This window comes from Mustelus asterias, chromosome 18, assembly GCF_964213995.1.
Source record: "Mustelus asterias chromosome 18, sMusAst1.hap1.1, whole genome shotgun sequence".
Lineage (NCBI taxonomy): Eukaryota > Metazoa > Chordata > Chondrichthyes > Carcharhiniformes > Triakidae > Mustelus > Mustelus asterias.
Window position 1 is genome coordinate 10,806,201 of NC_135818.1, and position 21,446 is coordinate 10,827,646.

At 48.7% G+C, this 21,446-nt stretch overlaps 1 protein-coding gene across 6 annotated transcripts in view; it reads left to right on the top strand.

Moving 5' to 3' along the window:
- The window catches only part of actn1 (actinin, alpha 1), a 235,038-nt gene that overhangs the window by 166,936 nt on the left and 46,656 nt on the right, over positions 1–21,446 (top strand). For all 6 annotated transcript variants that reach the window (XM_078233362.1, XM_078233360.1, XM_078233364.1 and 3 more), the window contains 4 exons: positions 8,267–8,359; positions 12,311–12,541; positions 17,849–17,996; positions 19,814–19,964. In XM_078233362.1, the coding sequence (XP_078089488.1) occupies positions 8,267–8,359; positions 12,311–12,541; positions 17,849–17,996; positions 19,814–19,964 (623 nt within the window). The remainder of the gene's footprint in view (positions 1–8,266; positions 8,360–12,310; positions 12,542–17,848; positions 17,997–19,813; positions 19,965–21,446) is intronic.

A 21,446-nucleotide genomic window follows, 5' to 3' on the forward strand; every position in this document is an offset into this window, starting at 1 on the left:
CTCGGGAGAAAATGCTAGGAAGAGTGGCGTTTTGATGGTAGAGAGGGAGTGTGGGGGTGAGACTGGGAGCTGCAGTTAGCTGACTGATCAGGGAGAAAGTTCAGAGGGAGCCACAGGGACTGCCGGCTGCAGATGCAGACAGTTTACAAGGGCCCACCTTGGCTTCCAGTCATAATAAAGCAGACAGGCACTTCAGCCCGCAACACCACCCCGCCACCCCCCCCCCCCCCCCCCCCCCCCCCCACTTTCCATGCCACCTCAATCTATCTGGTCCCATCCACGCTACTTTAGCCAATTAAGTTCAGAGAGCTTCAGTTACATCAAGCAATGTTTTCCCTGGGGCTCAGGTGTTTCAGTACTCTATTGGATGTCTGGGCTCTCAGCCAAGAATAAATAATGGGACTTGGCTGAGAGCCCATAAATCCATAGTCTGTTGAAACCCGCAGAGCTGCAGAGAAAATATTGCTTGATTGGCAGCTTTGCTTCTCTGATCTATGTTGTTAATTTAACCCTCGTTATTTACACTCATCAGTTAGGTTTTAAGTACTTGCAGTTTCTGCTATTGAAACGATAAATGGTCTGGGCGGTTGCCACTTTTATTGGCCTATTATAAAAATAGTTTTTTTAAGGAGGTAGAAAGTTATCAATGAATGACTTGAAAAAACCCTTTCTTTACACATCCTTTGGGTAGGCATGGTGGCACAGTGGTTAGCACTGCTGCCTCTTAGCTCCAGGGACCTGGGTTCAATTCCCGGCTTGGGTCATTGTCTGTGTGGAGTTTGCACATTCTCCCCATGTCTGCGTGGGTTTCCTCCAGGTGCTCCGGTTTCCTCCCACAGTCCAAAGATGTGCGGGTTAGGTTGTTTGACCATGTTAGATTGTCCCTTAGTGACCCGGGATGCGTAGGTTAGAGGGATTAGCGGGGTACATTTGTGGGATTGCGCGGATAGTGTCTGGGTGGGATTGTTATTGGTGCAGACTCGATGGGCTGACTGGCCTCCTTTTGCACTGTAGAGATTCTATGATCCTACTGCCATTATGTGGTTAGTTGGCGTTTTACAGAGTGCAGTGGATGAATGGGCATGAGAGTGCCATAGATTGGCATGGGGGCATGAGGGGCCAAATGAGAGCATTACATAGCATGGGGGTGTGGGTCATGAGGAGGACATTTTGAATGTGCCGTCATGGAGACTGTGGATCATGAGGTGGCGTGAATCAAGACTCATTGAAAAGCTGGCTCGACTGCATAAAAATGACAGGGGATTAGGACATGCCTATCCCCACAGAGGCTGCTAGGTCAGGAGTGCAGAGTGCGAGCTCACTACCCGAGCTGGCCCGCACCCTTAAGAGGCCGAAAACTAGAAACCCTGGGAAGGGGGCCGGGAATCCCAGAATCGGAACCCACCCACCATTCCGAAAGGGCTCCCAAATCACCCCGACTCGGTGCAGACAATAAAAATATAACAAACCCTACTCCAACTTCTAAATTAAAGAAAGGGTTTAATAAAAGAACTTCATTACTCCAAACTTGGGGACTCGCCCTGGGCCATTCCAAGCTCCCCACAATTCCCAAGGGGTTCTTATTTATAGTGAGTCAGCTGATCATCACATCATTCTGTAATTGGTTCCATGGTTTACTGCGTCAGCTGACTCTTACAGCTTGTTCCCATTGGTCACCTTACATCTAATCCAAAGTTGTCATTCTAGCATTCAAGTCCACTATCTTCAAGACTAGGATCAAAGTAGTTTATTTATTGGACACAAGTGGGCTTACATTAACATTGCAATGAAGTTACTGTGAAAATACCCTAGTCGCCACATTCCGGCGCCTGTTCGGGTACACTGAGGGAGAATTTAGCATATTCAATGCACCCTAACCAGCACATCTTTCGGACTGTGGGAGGAAACCGGAGCACCCGGAGGAAACCCACGCAGACACGGGGAGAATGTGCAGACTCCGCACAGACAGTGACCCAAGCCAGGAATTGAACCCGGGACCCTGGCGCTGTGAGGCAGCAGTGCTAACCACTGTGCCACCGCTTACTGGTCTGGTCTACACTGCAAGAAGTCTCACAACATTTACACCCGGTTTCACTATTAGGTGCTGGTGCCCTCTAGTTGAACTTTGTAACAAGTACAGGAGTTTCACTTGGTTGGCAGCATCCGAATCATCTTCAATTGGACATGGTTAATCAGAGTAAATGTTTCTTATTCATCTCCCAGCCCTGAAATCCCTGCTACATTTATCCTGCATATCTTCTGAAAATGCAATTTTTAAAAAACTGTTGCATTTCACACATTTGTACTCTTTTTTTCTCTTCCATAGAATTAGAGTTCCATTTCTAAAGCTGCTTTTCTTCCCTTCTTTGAGTCAGCAAGGTGGCACAGTGGTTAGCACTGCTGCCTCACAGCGCCAGGAATCCAGGTTCAATTCCAGCCTTGGGTGACTGTGCGGAGTTTGCACGTTCTCCCCATCTCTGGGTGGGTTTCCTTCGATTGGTCCAGTTTCCACCCACATTACAAATAGGTGCGGGTTCAGTTGATTGGCCATGCTAAATTGGCCCTTAGTGCCAGGGGATTGGTGGGGTAAATACATGCGGTTATGGGGATAGGGCCTACGTGGGATTGTAGTTGGTGCAGGCTCGATGGGCTGAATGGTCTCATTGTGGTGGCACACAGTGATTAGCACTGCTGCCTCACAGTGCCAGGGACCCGGGTTCAATTCCGGCCCCAAGTCACTGCCTGTGTGGAGAGTCTGCATGTTCTCCCCGTGTCTGCGTGGGTTTCCCGACCGGGTGCTCCGGTTTCCTCCCACACTCCAAAGATGTGCAGGTTAAGTGGGCTGGCCATGGTAAATTGACCCTTCGTGCCAGGGGGTCTAGCTGGGATAAATACATGGGGTTATAGGGATAGGGCCTGGGTAGGATTGTTGTCAGTGCAGGCGCGATGGGCTGAATGGCCTCCTTCTGCACTGTGGAGATTCTAAGATGATTTATTTTTCCAGGATTGCACACAGCAGAATCCTGGAAATTGATCTTCAATTCCGGGAGACTCCAGGCCGATCCTGGAGGGTTGGTAACCCTACTCACTCTGGAAGATTCACTGATAAGTGAGAAAGGATGCCTTCCTCTCTAAACAGAAGCCCTTCCTGTGGGGGAAGAGTCTGTTTCGTACAGAGCACTGCGCCACTATCACTCAGGCAAGATTGGGAACTCCATTTGAGGGCAGTGTGTTCTGAAGCAACGTGGCGCCACTCGCCTGCTTCCAGATAGAATCTCTACAGTGCAGAAGGAGGCCATTTGGCCCATCGAGTCTGTACCGACCACAATCCCACCCAGGCCCTATCCCTGTAACCCCACATATTTACACTGCTAATCCCCTGACACTAAAGGGCAATTTAGCATGGCCAATCAACCTAACCCGCACATCTTTGCGTGGGTTTCCTCCCACATTCCTGGCGCTATGGGGCAGCGGTGCTAACCACTGTGCCACCGAGCTGCCCTGTGGTAGGTGTCACAGAAATGGCCCTGGTGACCCGGCTGGCTTTTGTGGCACGCTTGGCGCTGTTATTAGAAACTGGGAAGATGTCCCACTGACTCGGCCCAGAGACTGAGTCTGAGAAATCCCCAGTGAAGGTTGACTCCGATACAGAGCTACGTGGGCAATGGTGCCACTTCATTGCCATGTCTACATTGGCGCTGTACCAGGGGTGGAATAGTGATTGCGGCAGCTGGCTGAGCAGTGGACTAATGCAGCTGAAAATATTGCCTCAAATGCACTCTGCAGCTAAGATTAGCATCTTCCTGGCTCTTGCTTCTTGGTTGCTCAGCAACTAAATAGATGGTGAAAAGTTAGAGTGTGACTGGAGGCTGCGGAAAGAAATTGCGAGGCAAGAATCGGGGGGTTAAATCGTGTCACAGAATTGCGGCTTTGCAGTTCAGGCTAGTGCCAGAGCTCAAAGAGGTTCTGGAATTGGTTCCAGAATCTGGTTATCACAAGGTATCTTGGCAACTTCCTGATGCTGAAGATAAAATGGATATTTCTGCTTCTCTCAGATTGTGATCCCTCTGAATGTGTGGCAATAAAAACTGCGCGATGTCCATTTCAAATGAAGAGTCCAGCTCTGCCAGTGACAGTCAGGGGTGTGGTGGGAGGGACGAGGTGGGCACTTTATCCTTCATCGATGGCCATCCCCCAAGCCCTGCTACCTTCCACTCTGCAACGTTTGACAATTCCTAGAATCATCGAACCCTACAGTGCAGAAAGAGGCCATTCGGCCCATCGAGTCTGCATCGACCGCAATCCCACCCAGGCCCTATCCCCGTAACCCCATGCATTTTATCCTAGCTGGTCCCCCTGACACCAAGGGGCAATTTTAGCATGGCCAATCCACCTAACCCGCACATCTTTTGGACTGTGGGAGGAAACCGGAGCACCCGGAGGAAACCCACGCAGACACGGGGGGGATTGTGCAAACTCCACACAGACAGTGACCCAAGCCGGGAATCGAACCCAAGTCCCTGGCGCTGTGAGGCAGCAGCGCTAACCACTGTGATGTCCAAATCTCAGAAAAAAGCTGGATTTAATTGGATGAAAGTTTCAAATGAGTGACAGTCAGAATAGACTTCACACCTTTGAGGGATATTTTCAGAATTTATCATTTAAATGGAGAAAGAGAAAGCATGTCGCGGAGGCATGGAGAGAGCAGCATTTCCTTGCTCATGGAACATAAAGGTAGCACGCACTTGCCGCAAGTAATTAGGAAGACAGATGGAAGATAGGCCTTTCTTCCATTTGATTTATTATTATCACATGTATTGGGATACAGTGAGAAGTATTGAGGGTGGCACAGTGGTTAGCATTGCTGCCTCACAGCACCAGGGACCCAGGTTCGATTCCCGGCTTGGGTCACTGTCTGTGTCGAGTTTACACGTTCTCCCCGTGTCTGCGTGGGTTTCCTCCGGGTGCTCTGGTTTCCTCCCATGATCCAAAGATGTGCATGTTAGATGGATTGGCCGTGCTAAATTGCCCCTGAGTGTCAGGGGGACTAGCAAGGGTAAATGTATAGGGTTACGGGGATAGGGTCTGGGTGGGATGGTGGTCGGTGCAGACTCGATGGGCTAAATGGCCTCCTTCTGCACTGTAAGGATTCTATGGTTTCGTGTGCGCTATACAGACAAAATATACCATTCATAGAGTACATAGAGGAGAAGGAAAAGAGAGGGTGCAGAATGTCGTGTTACAGTCATAGTTAGGGTGTAGAGAAAGATCAACTTAATGAGGTAGGTCTATTCAAAAGTCTGATGGCAGCAGGGAAGAAGCTGTTCTTGAGTCGGTTGGTATGTGATCTCAGACTTTTGTATCTTTTTCCTGACGGAAGAAGGTGGAAGAGAGAATGTCCGGGGTATGTGAGGTCCTTGATTATGCTGGCTGCTTTTCCGAGGCAGCGGGAAGTGTAGACAGAGTCAATGGATGGGAGGCCGGTTTGCGTGATGGACTGGGCTACGTTCACAACCATTTTTAGTTTCTTGTGGTCTTGGTCAGAGCAGGAGCCATACCAAGCTGTGATACAACCAGAAAGAATGCTTTCTATGGTGCATCTGTAAATAAAATTGGTGAGAGTCATAACAGACATATCAAACTTCCTTAGCCTCCTGAGAAGGTAGAGGCATTGGTGGGCTTTCTTAACTATGATGTGGAGATGCCGGCATTGGACTGGGGTGGGCACAGTAAGAAGTCTCACAACACCAGGTTAAAGTCCAACAGGTTTATTTGGAATCACGAGCTTTCGGAGCACTGCTCCTTCATCAGGTGAGTCATCTCAGGAAGGAGCAGTGCTCCGAAAGCTCGTGATTCCAATTAACCGGTTGGACTTTAACCTGGTGTTATGAGACTTCATACTGTTTCTTAACTATAGCGCTGGCATGAAGGGACCAGGACAGGTGGTGAGTGATCTACACTCCCAGAAACCCGAGGCGTTCGGCCATTTCCACTTCATCCCCGTTGATGCAGACAGGGGCGTGCCCTCCACTACACTTCCTGAAGTCGATGACTGTCTCCTTTGTTTATTGCAAGTGGAACGTATGAACTGTCGAGGTCAGTGGTGAGAGTGTAGTTATGGCCACCTCATTCAAGAAGGGATTCACTTGCATTGGGAGTGGTTCTATGCAGGTAGACTAGGCCGAATAAGGAGTTGTCTCAAAATATATCATGGCCAGAATTCCCCGGCCATTCACGCTGGTGGGATTCTCCGGTCCCGCCGACAATGTACCCCTGCCTGTGGGTTTCCCGCCGGCATGGGGTGACGTCAATGGGAATTCCCATTAACATAGAAACCCTACAGTACAGAAAGAGGCCATTCGGCCCATCGAGTCTGCACCGACCACAATCCCACACAAGCCCTACCCCCATATCCCTACACATTTTACCCACTAATCCCTCTAACCTATGCATCTCAGGACACTAAGGGGCAATTTTAGCATGGCCAATCAACCTAACCCGCACATCTTAGTACTGTGGGAGGAAACCGGAGCACCCGGAGGAAACCCACGCAGACACGAGGAGAATGTGCAAACTCCACACAGACAGTGACCCGAGCCGGGAATCGAACCCAAGTCCCTGGAGCTGTGAAGCAGCAGTGCCAACCACTGTGCCACCGTGCCGCCCCTTAACAGCGGCGGGACTGGAGAATCCCACCACTAGCAAACAACGTGCCATCGCCCGCTGGCGGGAAACACACGGCTGGGAGGCTGGAAAATCTCCCACATCCCTAAATATGCGGAGAGATTTCTAATTGATAACGAGAGCTGGTTTTTAAGGGGTTGTTTTTAAATTGCCGAATGAAGTATGGTTTTCGGGTAGAAGAAGAATTAGTTGAAGGCCAGTAAACCACCTCTCGATGTGCAGCTACAAGTCCAGTTTGTGCAAAACTGAAAACGAAGACATTGTTTGGAATTCTCCACGCTCCGCTGCCAGCGAGAACGGAGAATCTGGCACTCAGCCAAAACTCCATTTCACCGCAGCGGGACTGGATAATCCCAGCCATGGGCGAGGTCAGAGAATTCTGGCCAGTGGAGTTAGTTTAGTTGCGCTCCTGTAGCTGAACATAAGAAAACTTCCCAGTGAAATAACTGATAAGAAAATTCTGGGAAGCTGTTGAAATATCCCTCAGATAGCGATTAAAATAGTGGCATTAACCAGAAGGTGGAAGGGAGCAGAGTGAAGCTGCATTCTCTCAGCTGTTGGATATGGTGCCTTATCAAACTCTCTCACAGTGGATGGAAGTCTTTGTGACTTGCTCCAGGTCACGTCAGCATTGCCACAAACCCATGCAAGGATCTGCTTTCAGTTTGACACCAAATTCAGTTCTTCACAGGAGCGAGTTACTCTGCTCCAATAATAGAATCCTACGGTGCAGAAGGAGGCCAATTCGGCCCATCGAGTCTGCACCGACCACAATCCCACCCAGGCCCTATCCCCATAACCCCATGCATTTACCTTAGCTAATCCCCCTGACACTAAGGGTCAATTTAGCACGGCCAATCCACCGAACCCGCATATATCTCTCGACTGTGGGAGGAAACCGGAGCACCCGGAGGAAACCCACGCAGATGCGGGAAGAACGTGCAAACTCCACACAGACAGTGACCCAAGCCGGGAATCGAACCCAGGTCCCTGGTGTTGTGAGGTCATGATGTGGAGATGCCGGCGTTGGACTGGGGTAAACACAGTAAGAAGTTTAACAACACCAGGTTAAAGTCCAACAGGTTTATTTGGTAGCAAAAGCCACACAAGCTTTCGGAGCTGCAAGCCCCTTCTTCAGGTAGCAGTGAGGTAGCAGTGTGAACCACTGTGCCACCATTGATAGTCTCAATGGAAGGAATACTCTTGGGGTCAGTACTGTCATCTAATCGCAAATTCTCCAGCCATTGCTGTGGCAATGGAAACATCTGAAGCCTAGACCATGCCCCTCACTGAAAACGAGTTTGTGGTAGAGAATGGTACAGCGATATTGTGAAGAATAACAGGCGTATCTTCCCCATTCTGCGCTTGCACAGCTGAATAGATCTCTGGTGCTGTCGAGGCCTCCCTGGTTTGACTGTAAGGACTCGCCCCTGTAATGGTGATGATGTATGAATACCAAGGCAGGTGTGACCAGAGTTCCCGTTCTGTAACTGAGAAGCACGGAGAACCTTTGTGGTGGGATTCCTCTTAATGTCCGTGTCTCAACCAAGATTTGTGTCCTTTTGTTTTCTCCTCTCTCCAGGCGGAAACCGCAGCCAATCGAATCTGCAAAGTTCTGGCCGTTAACCAGGAGAATGAGCAGCTTATGGAGGATTACGAGAAACTGGCCACTGATGTACGTGTACAATGTCCCCCACTGTCGCGCAACCCAAGAATTATAGAGACGTGGGTCTCCTTGATACTGAATTCTGTGCTTCATAAAAGGGCTGGAGAAGCGTCCCAAATATTATTCCGCAATTGAGCCTCCTCGGATTCTTATGGGGGAATCTCCCTCCATTTCCCCCTTCTCAATCCCTTCACGCGTGCACTCAAATGCTGGGGAAAAAGAATGTAAATCATCAGCCCTAAAAGTACGGGCATGTGCTCGCTGCGATTGTGAAATTTGTTCTTACTTTGCAAATCCACCAATTTTTGGGCATTTAGACTGGTTGACACCTTTATATTGGAGAATTCGATTTACCCAACTTTAATGCCAACCCATCAGCACCCTTTTCACGTGCTGTATAAATTGTTGCTCCCTTTGAAATTTGGCACTCTTGCGTCTGTCCTGATGAGTGCAAAATGAAAAACTTTGACAGCTCATCTTTTTTTTTTCAGCGATACACCACATTCAGAAATAAAACTGGAAAACACTGGATAAACTCAGCGGTTCAGGCAGCACCTGTGGAGAGAGAGAAATTAGTGTTAATGTGTCACAGAAGAATCATATTGGACGAGAGATAGATTTAACGTTCTACAGAAGGGTCGTATTGGACTCAAAGTCCGGAATTTTACCGGCATGCCCGCCCAAGGCTAGCAAGATCGTGCCCGAGGACAACGGAGAATGTTCTTTTGCGAACCTCGCCTGCCCCGATTCCAGGGCGAGCGCGCCGGTAGAATCTGGGCCAAAATGTTAACTCTGTTTCTCTCTCCATTGATGCTGCCAGACCGACTGAGTTTATCCAGCATTTTCTGTTTTTATTTCTGAAGGTGAAGTATTGCTGAAAAAAAGAGACGAGCTGTCAAAGTTTTTCGGCTTGCACTCATCAGGACAGATACAGGAACGCCAAATTTCAAAGGGCACAATTTAAGAGGATGCTGATTTTCCGTTTTTATTTCAGATTTTCAGCATTTAGCTTTTAATTTGGATATATCTACAGGTAGTCCTTTCAAAGGCCCCACAGATTTTAACAGACCTTTCATTTTCCTTTCCACTCCTCCTCCAGCTTTTGTGAGCCTCGGTGCTAGTTGCTTTTTAATATATTTTTTGCACCATGCTGCCTTCGTACCACTGGGGATCATTTCAAGCTGGTGCTTTGAGAGGAAAAGGAACAGAGTGGGATGCTGAGCAGATCAGCTTGCCAGCGATATGTTGTGCTCCCTCCTTCCTGCAAGCTGCCTCCTTATCGTGGGAGGTAGCAGATCTCGCTGCGGCAGGAGTCATTGCCAGAGACTCCTCTTCCCAGAGGAGGCTGCAAAAACAGGCTTTGGGTGGTACTGGGCACAGCCAAGCACTGCTACTGCCTGTGCTTTCTCTCGGGCTCGCTGCAGTGCTGACCTCTTGAGTTGTACAGAAGAAACCCAAGTACTGCAAGTAGCACTGACTCAACTTAAGTAACCACCAAAGAGGCCACGGTGCGTACATATCAAGTTAGAAATGTGTCAGAAGTCAAAGATCGTCCCCCATTGCCTCTTGAATCATTTACGATGCTGCGACAAAGCAGCCCACCTACATCATAGAACCCCAACAGTGCAAAATGAGGCCATTTGGCCAATTGAGCCTGAACCATCTACAATCCCACCCAGGCCCGATCCCCATAGAATAGAATCATAGAATCGTACAGTGCAGAAGGAGGCAATTCGGCCCATCGAGCCTGCACCGACCACAATCTCACCCAGGTACTATCCCCATATTTATACTATAAATATTTATACTCAAATGCTGGGGAAAAAGAATGTAAATCATCAGCCCTAAAAGTACGGGCATGTGCTCGCTGCGATAGTGAAATTTGTTCTTACTTTGCAAATCCATCAATTTTCTGGCATTTGGACTGGTTGACACCTTTATATTGGAGAATTCGATTTACCCAACTTTAATGCCAACCCATCAGCACCCTTTTCACGTGCTGTATAAATTGTTGCTCCCTTTGAAATTTGGCACTCTTGCGTCTGTCCTGATGACACTGACACTAAGGGGCAATTTAGCCTGGCCAATCCACCTAACCCCATAACCCCACGTTTTTACCCTGTCAATCCCTCTGGCACTAAGGGGCAATTTAGCACGGCCAATCAACCGAATCCGCACACCTTTGGAGTGTGGGAGGAAACCGGAGCACCCAGTGGAAACCCACGCACACACGGGGAGAACGTGCAGACTCCACACAGACAGTGACCTAAGCCGGGAATCGAACCCATGTCCCTGGCACTGTGAGGCAGCAGTGCTAACCATTATGCCACTGTGCCGCCCCTAAAGTGTAACGGCAGGGTCCATTTACCCCTTAATCATCCGACGTCCTGGGGCAAGCCAAAACCAACCGGAAACACTCTCTCTGGGGGAAAAACCAACTCCGTAAGTTCCTCTCTGATCCCCTCAAAGTAAATGCCAAAGGCTTCAGGAGATTGTGAGGGCCAACACACTCTGTTCCCATCACACCGGCCAATGGGTGAAGAACGTCAGTGCTCACTGAGCGCTGGGATCTCTTCCGCCTCCAGAACAGAGAATAAAGGGGGAAAAAGAAGTTGTGTAATTTGTCAAAGTATGCAGGTGTTTATTCAGGGTGGACCAACTCTGGTTAGCATCTGGCAGCCATGTTTGTTTCTCAACATTACATCCGTAAAATAGGGTTGGGGTACAGTATGAAATGGAAACCGAGACCAGTCTTCCATTCCAGAAGAATAAGTGTCCTGATCATTTTTGTCATGGCTAAATTTGTAACGTAAAGCGTGATCGACAACATGCTATCATCGCCCATCACATCGTCACATTCTCCATAACTGACATGGCAAACTGCCTTCACAACATACTCTCCTATAGGAGCAAGAGGCCATTTGGCCCATCGAGCCTGCTCCACTATTTAAACAGACCACAGCTGATCATCCACCTCTGCACATCACCTGCCCCGCTACCCCCATATCCCTTAATATCTTTAGTGGAGGAGACAGTGGCGTAGTGGTATTGTCATTGGACTAATGATCCAGAGACCCAGGGTGATGCTCTGGGGACCTGGTTCGAATCCCACCAGGGCAGATGGCGAAATTTGAATTCAATAAAAATCTGGAATTAGAAGTCCAATGTTGACCATGAAACGATTGTCGATTGTCGGGAAAACCCATCTGGTTCACTACTGCCCTTTAGGGAAGGAAACCTGCCGTCCTTACCCGATCTGACCAACATGTGACTCCAGACCCACAGCAATGTGGTTGACACTTAATTGCTCCATCAAGGGCAATTAGGGATGGGCAATAAATACTAGCCCAACCAGCGACGCCCGTGTCCCATGAACAAATTTTTTAAAAACAGGAATATATTGGTTTCTGTTTGGAACATGCTTCAGCAATCAAGTTTACTCTGACCTTTGGGACAGAGAATTCCAAAGATTCGCCACTCTCTTGAGTGAGGAAATTCCTTCCCATCTCAGTCTTCTGACTGCACTGTTCCTTTCATAAAATCCCTACCATGCAGAAGGAGGCCATTTGGCCTATCGAGTCTGCACCGACCACAATCCCACCCAGGCCCTATCCCCACAACCCCACATATTTACCCTACTCGTCCCCCTGACACCAAGGGGCAATTTAGCACGGCCAATCAACCTAACCTGCACGTCTTTCGGACTGTGGGAGAAAACTGGAGCACTCGGACGAAACCCACGCAGACACGGGGAGAATGTGCAGACTCCGCATAGACAGTGATCCAAACCAGGAATTGAACCTGGGTCCCTGGCGCTGTGAGGCAGCAGTGCTAACCACTGTGCCACCGTGCCGCCCCATGATCATCAGGCTTCACTTTCACTGGGAGAAAGGGGCTCTATCGAGCTGGAGAATGTTTTGCGAGCTTCCCCGGCCCCTAACGGCACTCGTTCTGTTCCAGCTCCTGGAGTGGATCCGGCGCACCATTCCCTGGCTGGAAAACCGTGCCCCCGAGAACACCATGCAGGCCATGCAGCAGAAGCTGGAGGACTTCCGTGACTACCGCCGTCTCCACAAACCACCCAAAGTGCAGGAGAAGTGCCAGCTGGAAATCAACTTCAATACCCTGCAGACCAAGCTGCGACTCAGCAATCGACCAGCCTTCATGCCCTCGGAGGGCAAGATGGTGTCGGTATGTACAACGAGAGGAGTGCGGTAAATATAAATGGGCCAATAGGAGAAAATTAAGAAAGAAAGTAACTTAATTCATGAATTTTTTAAAAATGTATTGAATGAATATTTAGCTGCAAATTGAATTTGGTTTCTATTTTATGTTCTATTCTAAGTAGACTAGCACGCTATCTGTCCTACGAAGATTGCCAGATCTCTCCCCCCTCCCCCCTTCCATAGCCTATCTGAACCAACCGTAGCTGGCAATTGCACCCACCTACTATCTAAGATTTGATGAAGATTTAATCTTCAGACTTTGGGCACAGTGGCTACAAGAGCAGGTCAGAGGTTAGGAATCCTGCTGCAAATAACTCACCATCCACAAGGTACAAGTCAGGAGTGTGATGGAATACTCCCCACTTGCCTGGATGGGTGCAGCCCCAACAACACTCAAGAAACTTGACACCATCCAGGACAAAGCAGCCCGCTTGATTGGCACCACATCTACAAACATCCACTCCCTCCACCACCGACGCTCAGTAGCAGCAGTGTGTACTATCCACAAGATGCACTGCAGCAATTCACCAAAGATCCTTAGACAGCACCTTCCAAACCCACAACCACTTCCATCTAGAAGGACAAAGGCAGCAGATACATGGGAACACCACCACCTGCAAGTTCCCCTCCAAGCCACTCACCATCCTGACTTGGAAATAAATCGCCGTTCCTTCACAGTCGCTGGGTCAAAACCCTGGAATTCCCTCCCTAACGGCATTGTGGGTCAACCCACAGCACGTGGACTGCAGCGATTCAAGAAGGCAGCTCACCACCACCTTATCAAGGGGCAACTAGGGATGGGCAATAAATGCTGGCCAGCCAGAGACGCCCATGTCCCATGAACGAATAAAAAAATCTGTAGAAGGCTCAGTGCATCCATTACAGCCGATTTATATCAGATTAATTCATTTAGAAATCTCCACGTGGATTAGCGGACAATGCAATATTGTATTTATTTAAAGTTCACAGTTTATTTATTAGTGTCACAAGTAGGTTACATTAACACTGCAATGAAGTTACTGTGAAAATCCCCCAGTCGCCACACTCCAGCGCCTGTTCGGGTACACCGAGGGAGAATTTAGCATGGCCAATGCATGTAACCAGCACGGGCGGAATTCTCCCAAAAAAATTTGAAGTGTTGAATTTGCTTGAAAACCAGAGTAATTCACACTGGTTTATTTAGTGGGAGTTCAGAGAAGAATCTTCCACACTCTGTGCACTGCAGAGGCCAACAGCGTAAATATCATTAAAAACTAGGAAGGGTACTAGAAAATGAAATGGGGCAAGTGGAGTGTGTCTCAGTGCGTAAACCTATCAATCTTATCAATCCTCCTTGGACATGAGAGTAGAACACAGTAAGGAGTCTCACAACACCAGGTTAAAGTCCAACAGGTTCATTTGGTAGCAAATAAACCTGTTGGACTTTAACCTGGCGTTGTGAGACTTCTTACTGTGTTCACCCCAGTCCAACGCCGGCATCTCCACATCATGGGAGTAGTGCCAGAGGACTGGAAGATTGTAAAAGTTATGTCCCAATTCATAAAAGGGAGATGCTTAAACCAGATAACAATAGGCTGATCAGTCTAATTTCCCCACAGTGCAGAAGGAGGCCATTTAGCCCATGTAGTCAACAGCAACAGCAATCCCACCTGGGCCCTATCCCCATAACCCCACGTATTTACCCTGCTAATCCCCCTGACACTAAGAGACACCCGGAGGAAACCCATGCAGACATGGTGAGAACGTGCAGACTCCGCATAGACAGTGACCCGAGGCTGGGAATCGAACCTGGGCCCCTGGCGCTGTGTGGCAGCAGTGTTGACCACCGTGCCATCCTATGGGCCTTATGGGCTTCTCTTTCTTAAAAAAAGAAAGGCTCGAACTCCTAAACTAAACTACGTACCCTCTCAGATAATCAAGTTGCACTCTTACCAGCCTGCTGCTTTTCATTTAGCATCGGGGAACTATCTAATTAGTGGGTGCAGCGTGCAGTCAGAGCTGTGAATGTCCTGTTCGAAGTGTGGGCAGGTTCAGCGCTGCCTCACAAGTCTCCCTCCTGACTAAGTAGATAGAATTCCCTCCCTAATGGCATTGTGGGTCAACCCACAGCACGTGGACTGCAGCGATTCACACTGTCCTTAGGATTTCCTGTGCCTGGGCCTTGCTCACATGATGCAGTCACCTTTACCTGAGTTTCCAGTGTTGTGATTTTCATTTGATTTATTATTGTCACATGTATTGGGGTACAGTGAGAAGGATCGTTTCTTGCGCGCTACACAGACAAAGCATACCGTTCATAGAGTACACGGGGGAGAAGGAAAGGAGAGAGTGCAGAATATAGTGTTGCAATTACAAATAGGGTGTAGAGAAAGATCAACTTAGTGCAAGGTAGGTCCATTCTGATGATGCAGGGAAGAAGCTATTCTTTAGTCGGTTGGTACGTGACCTCAGACTTTTGTATCTTTTTCCTGACGGAAGAAGGTGGAAGAGAGAATGTCTGGGGTGCGTGGGATCCTTAATTATGCTGGCTGCTTTGCCGAGGCAGTGGGAATAGTAGACAGAGTCAGTGGATAGGAGACTGGTTTGCGTGATGGGTTGGTCTACATTCGCAACCTTTTGTAGTTCCTTGCGGTCTTGGGCAGAGCAGGAGCCATACCAAGCTGTGATACAACCAGAAAGAATGCTTTCTATGATGCGTCTGTAAAAGTTGGTGAGAGTCGTGGCTGACATGCCAAATTTCCTCAGTCTTCTGAGAAAGTAGAGGCGTTGATGGGTTTTCTTAACTATAGTGTCGGCATGGGGGGACCAGGACAGGTTGTTGGTGATCTGGACACTGAGAAACCTGAAGCTCTCGACAAGTGAGATGTGAATGGTACAGCTTCCCCTTTGCATTATCTGATGGCGAGAGTAGCTGAATGTAGAGTACCCTCTGAGATGTTCCTAATTTAGTCCCACCCCGTTTGGAGCCACCCTGTGATGACTGTTGTGTGAACTATTCAAGGTCCACACACACAATTGTCTCAAGTTATTTCTAGGTTTGCACGGACAACCCAAGTTTCCCTTATATCGATTCATGAGACGGCACGGTAGCGCAGTGGTTCGCACTGCTGCTTCACAGCTCCAGGGTCCCGGGTTCGATTCCCGGCTCGGGTCACTGTCTGTGAGGTGTTTGCACATTCTCCTCGTGTCTGCGTGGGTTTCCTCCGGGTGCTCCGGTTTCCTCCCACAGTCCAAAGATGTGCGGGTTAGGTTGATTGGCCAGGTTAAAAATTGCCCCTTAGAGTCCTGGGATGCGTAGGTTAGAGGGATTAGCGGGTAAATATGTGGGGATGGGGCCTGGGTGGGATTGTGGTCGGTGCAGACTCGATGGGCCGAATGGCCTCCTTCTGCACTGTAGGGTTTCTATGATCTGTGAGCGTGACTGGCAAGGCTCGCATTTGTTGCAATTTCATTCCTGCCCTTTAGGAGGTGGTGGTGAGCCACTTTCTTTGAACCACTGTAGTCCACGTGGTATAGGTACATGAACAGTGCTATTAGGGATGGAGTGTCAGTAATGTGACCTTGTGACGAAAGTCAGGATGATGTATGACGTGGAGGGCAACTTGTAGATGATGGTGTTGCCATGTGCTCCCTGTCCTTATCCTTCTCGGTGGTAGAGGTTGCGGGTTTGTATGATTCTGTCAAAAGGAGTGTTCTTGAGTTGGTTGGTACGTGACCTCAGACTTTTGTATCTTTTTCCTGACAGAAGAATGTGGAAGAGAGAATTTCCGGGATGCGTGGGGTCCTTAATTATGCTGGCTGCTTTTCCGAGGCAGTGGGAAGTGTAGACAGAGTCAATGGATGGGAGGCTGGTTTGTGTGATGGATTAGGCTACATTCACAACCTTTTGTAGTTCCTTGCAGTCTTGGTTAGAGCAGGAGCCATACCAAGCTGTGATACAACCAGAAAGTATGCTTTCTATGGTGCACCTGTAAAAATTGGTGAGAGTCGTAGCAGATATACCAAATTTCCCTCGTCTTCTGAGAAAGTAGAGGCATTGGTGGGCTTTCTTAACTATAGTGTCGGTGTGGAGGGACCAGGACAGGTTGTTGCAGTGCATGTCATTAAATGGCATATTCTGCAGCCATGATGTGGAGATGCCGGCGTTGGACTGGGGTGAACACAGTAAGAAGTCTCACAACACCAGGTTAAAGTCCAACAGGTTTATTTGGTAGCAAATGCCATAAGTTTTCGGAGCGCTGATGGAGTGGAAATGTGCTCTCAAACAGTGCACAGAGACACAAAAAATCAAGTTACAGAATACTGATTAGAATGCGAATCCCTACAGCCAGCCAGGTCTTAAAGGTACAGACAATGTGGGTGGAGGGAGCATTAAACACAGGTTAAAGAGATATGTATTGTCTCCAGACAGAACAGCTAGTGAGATTCTGGAGGAAGTGAATGCTTAAGGTGGTGGATGGGGGGGCCTATCACGCTGACTGCTTTGTCCAGGAAGGTGTTAAACTTCTTGAGTGTCTTTGGAGCTACTCTGGTCGGGGGGGGGGGATTTCATTGCACTCCTGATTTGTGCTTGTAGATGGTGCATAGGCCTTGGGGAGTCAGGAGGCGAGTTACTCTCCACAAAATTCCCAACCTCAGTATATGTAAGGAACCTAATCCTGATGCGGGCAGCTATCAACAGAATACCTGAATAATTGTCCTGACTGACTTTAAGTTGTGCATCTTTTAGCCTCCTTGAAGCAGAGGACTAAATTAGGTAGAGTGGCCATGCTAAATTGTCCCTCAACATCCCAAGATGTGTAGGTTAGGGGGATTAGCGAGGTAAATATGAGGGGTTACAGGGATAGGGCTTGTGTAAGATACACTGTTGGAGGGTCAGTGTGGACCCGATGGGCCGAATGGCCTCCTTTTGCACTGTAGGGATTCTATGGTTGTAAGGCAAGGTGGTTGGACTCGTTCTTATTGGAGGCGGTCATTGGTGGGCACTTGGGTAACGCGGATGTTACTTGTCACTGATTAGTTATATCTTCACTTCAGGGATGTGTTTAGCATGAAGCCGTGGGGACGACAGTTATAAAACTGGTCCGATATTTGCATCTGTGTTGGTTTCATCCCTCTGCGTAGGGATCCATGCAGAGTTTGGCAGTCCATTTGGTTCTTGGAGAGGGATGGGGCAGGAGAGTGTTGCTGGCCCCGAGTTAATGAATGTGAATGGACACCACCGGTGATGACATTGCTCAGGGTCCCTAACAGTGATTCACGGTCATTGCAGGATATCAATAACGCCTGGGGCTCGCTGGAGCAGGCCGAGAAGGGTTATGAAGAATGGCTGCTGAATGAGATCAGGAGGTTGGAGAGACTGGACCACTTGGCTGAGAAATTCAGACAGAAAGCAGCGATCCATGAGGCCTGGACATACGGTAAATATTTCACTATCTGGAGGCACAAACACTGATTTTGATTTGATTTATTATTGTCACATGTATTGGGATACAGTGAAAAGTATTGTTTCTTGCATGCTACACAGACCATAAGACATAGGAGCAGAATTAGGCCACTCGGCCCATCGACAAAGCATACCGTTCATAGAGAAGGAAAGGATAGAGTGCAGAATGTAGTGTTACGTTCATAGCTAGGGTACAGAGAAAGATCAACTTAAGGTGGGTCCATTCAGAAGTCTGACGGCAGCAGGGAAGAAGCTGTTCTTGAGTCGGTCGGTACGTGTCCTCAGACTTTTGTATCTTTTTCCCGACGGAAGAAGGTGGAAGCGAGAATATCCGGGGTGTGTGGGGTCCTTAATTATGCTGGCTGCTTTTCCGAGGCAGCGGGAAGTGTAGACAGAGTCAATGGATGGGAGGCTGGTTTGCGTGGTGGATTGGGCTACATTCACGATCCTCTATATTTTCTTGCGGTCTTGGGCAGAGCAGGAGCCCATACCAAGCTGTGATACATCCAGAAAGAATGCTTTCTATGGTACATCTGTAAAAGTTGGTGAGAGTCGTAGCGGAAATGCCAAATTTCCTTAGTCTCCTGCGAAAGTAGAGGCATTGGTCGGCATGGGGGGGACCAGGACAGGTTGTTGGTGATCTGGACTCCGAAAAATTTGAAGCTCTCGACCATTTCCTGAGGTTAACATGAAATATCAATGTAGGGTGAACGTTCAAAGACTATTTCCTCGGGTGGATGGAGCTATTACAAGGGGGCATAACTATAGGGTTCGTGGTGGGAGATATAGGAAGGATATCAGAGGTAGGTTCTTTACGCAGAGAGTGGTTGGGGTGTGGAATGGACTGCCTGCAGTGATAGTGGAGTCAGACACTTTAGAAACATTTAAGCGGTTATTGGATAGGCACATGGAGCACACCAGGATGATAGGGAGTGGGATAGCTTGATCTTGGTTTCAGATAAAGCTCGGCACAACATCGTGGGCCGAAGGGCCTGTTCTGTGCTGTACTGTTCTATGTTCTATGTTCTAGGGGGATCCCTTTTGTATCCCTTGGGCGGCATGACACTGGATGTGGAACAGTCCTGGTGCATGGCAGCCCCCGAGTGCGATGTCATGATGCATTAGGAATTTTCTCTCTTCCCATTCCATTCACCCATCGCCTGCCAGCAAGTGACAAGATCATTGGCAGAGAAATAATTTTTGGTTGCTGTCATCGTCTGTATGTTGCTAAAGAGTGGCTCCCAGAGATTACCCGTCACAACAGCCAAGTGGATCAGTCAACTCTTCTTCAATAAACCCCTGGAGCTCTTGAAGAGTTTTTAAACCTTCCCGTTTGCCCCCGTGGGTGGCACGGTGGCACAGTGGTTAGCACTGCTGCCTCACAGTGCCAGGGACCCGGGTTCGATACCGGCCTCGGGTCACTGTCTTGTGTGCAGGTTGCACATTCTCCCCATGTCTGCATGGGTTTCCTCTGGGTGCTCCGGTTTCCTCCCACAGTCCGAAAGGCATGCAGGTTAGATGGATTGGCCATGCTAAATTGCCCCTTAGTGTCAGGGGGACGAGCTAGGGTTAATGCATGGGGTTATGGGAATAGGGCCTGGGTGGGAATGTTGCCAGTGCAGACTCGATGGGCTGAATGGCCTCCTTCTGCACTGCGGGATTCTATGATTATTATCATCCATTTCGTCCCCTGCATTGCAATGCTTACTCCAGTTTTCAAACGTAGCGAGAGGTTGTTCTGTGGCCTGCACTTTTTAAACTCTTGTCTGTGTGCTGACCTCCCTGTTTCAGGAAAGGAAGAAATGCTGATGGCCAAGGATTTTGAGACAGCGACCCTGTCCGAAGTCAAGGCTATATTGAAGAAACACGAGGCCTTCGAAAGTGACCTTGCCGCTCACCAGGACCGGGTGGAACAGATCGCTGCAATCGCCCAGGAGCTGAAGTACGTGCTTAGATAACACTTTCATTTCAAATAAAAGATCAAAGCAAACAAAGGATTGGAACGGCCCTGAGTGAGGTGCTCCAATGGAATACACCCTCAAGGGACATCTCAATCTAAACAAATTCATTTAAAGTCCGTTTTACTCGTCTCTTATTGTGAGCTCTTCTCCTAGTCTAGAAGCTTAATTGGCCAGTTCTATTGAGAAGTGGAGACCTTTGAATGGGAACTCAATTTTGTCTACATTGAGGGTGTCTGGCGGCCAGCACAGAGGAGTGTTGGGCTGGGGAAGCATCCTGCTATGCCTTGTGTGCCTTCTCTCAGCCCATGTACAAGAGCTTGGTTTGCAAGTCCAGACTGTCCAACTCTACCAGTTGGGAGAAGGCAGCAAGAGGTAGCTGACGGAAGATGAATCATTCCCCTATCCCCGCCACCGTCAAACAAAATCTTAAGACTTGGCATGTTGTGCAGAGCCCCCAAGATGTGCTTTTTTTTTTTGTTGAAATTGAGGCCTTGCAGTAAAGGCTGTGCCCCGACATGACCTGTTTTATGCCCCTGGGGTAAACAATTATGCCCCTGGTGCATTGTTAAATACCCAGAAGGTGGTGCCATTGTGGTATTGTCACTGGACTAATAATCCAGCAATGCTGTGGGGACCCGGGTTCGAATCCCGCCATGGCAGGTGGTAAAATTTGAATTCAAGAAAAATCTGGGATTTAAAAGTCTATTGACGACCATTGTTCAAAAATAAGACCCCATTTAATTCATTAATGGGAAGGAAATCTGCCATCCTTACCGGGTCCGGCCTGCATGTCACCCACAGCATTTTAAATGCCCACTGAACAAGGGCAATTAGGGATGGGCAATAAATGCTGGCCTAACCAACGATTCCCACATCCCATGAATGAATAAAACAAAAGGTGACTCCAGATATAAAGTTTATTTATTATTGTTGCTAGTAGACTTACATTAACATTGCAATTAAGTTACTGTGAAAATCCCCGAGTCGCCACACTCCAGCGTGTTCAGGTACACTGAGGGAGAATTTAGCACGGCCAATGCACCTCCACCCTGTCTCCGTAACCCCCGCATGTCCCGTGGTTAATCCACCTAACCCACGCATCTTTGGAGTGTGGGAGGAAACCGGAGCACCCGGAGGAAACCCACGGAGAGAATGTGCAGACTCTGCACAGACGGTCACCCAAGCCGGGAATCGAACCCGGGACCCTGGCGCTGTGAGACAGCAGTGCTAACCATTGTGCCGCCCGTATGGTGAAGTCATTCACTCTTGCCTTTTTGAAAAAAGCTCTATATGTCGAACAGTTGTGGCTTGTTCCGGGGGTGGGGTGGTGTTGCAGGGGCTTTAGGGGAGAACAAAGAGTGAAACAGGCACCTGCAGTCACTCATGTCGGCCGAGAGGAGAGACAGACAGAGAAACCAGCCTCTAGCCAGCTTGTGTTAGATCTTCCAGTGGCCCTTGAGATT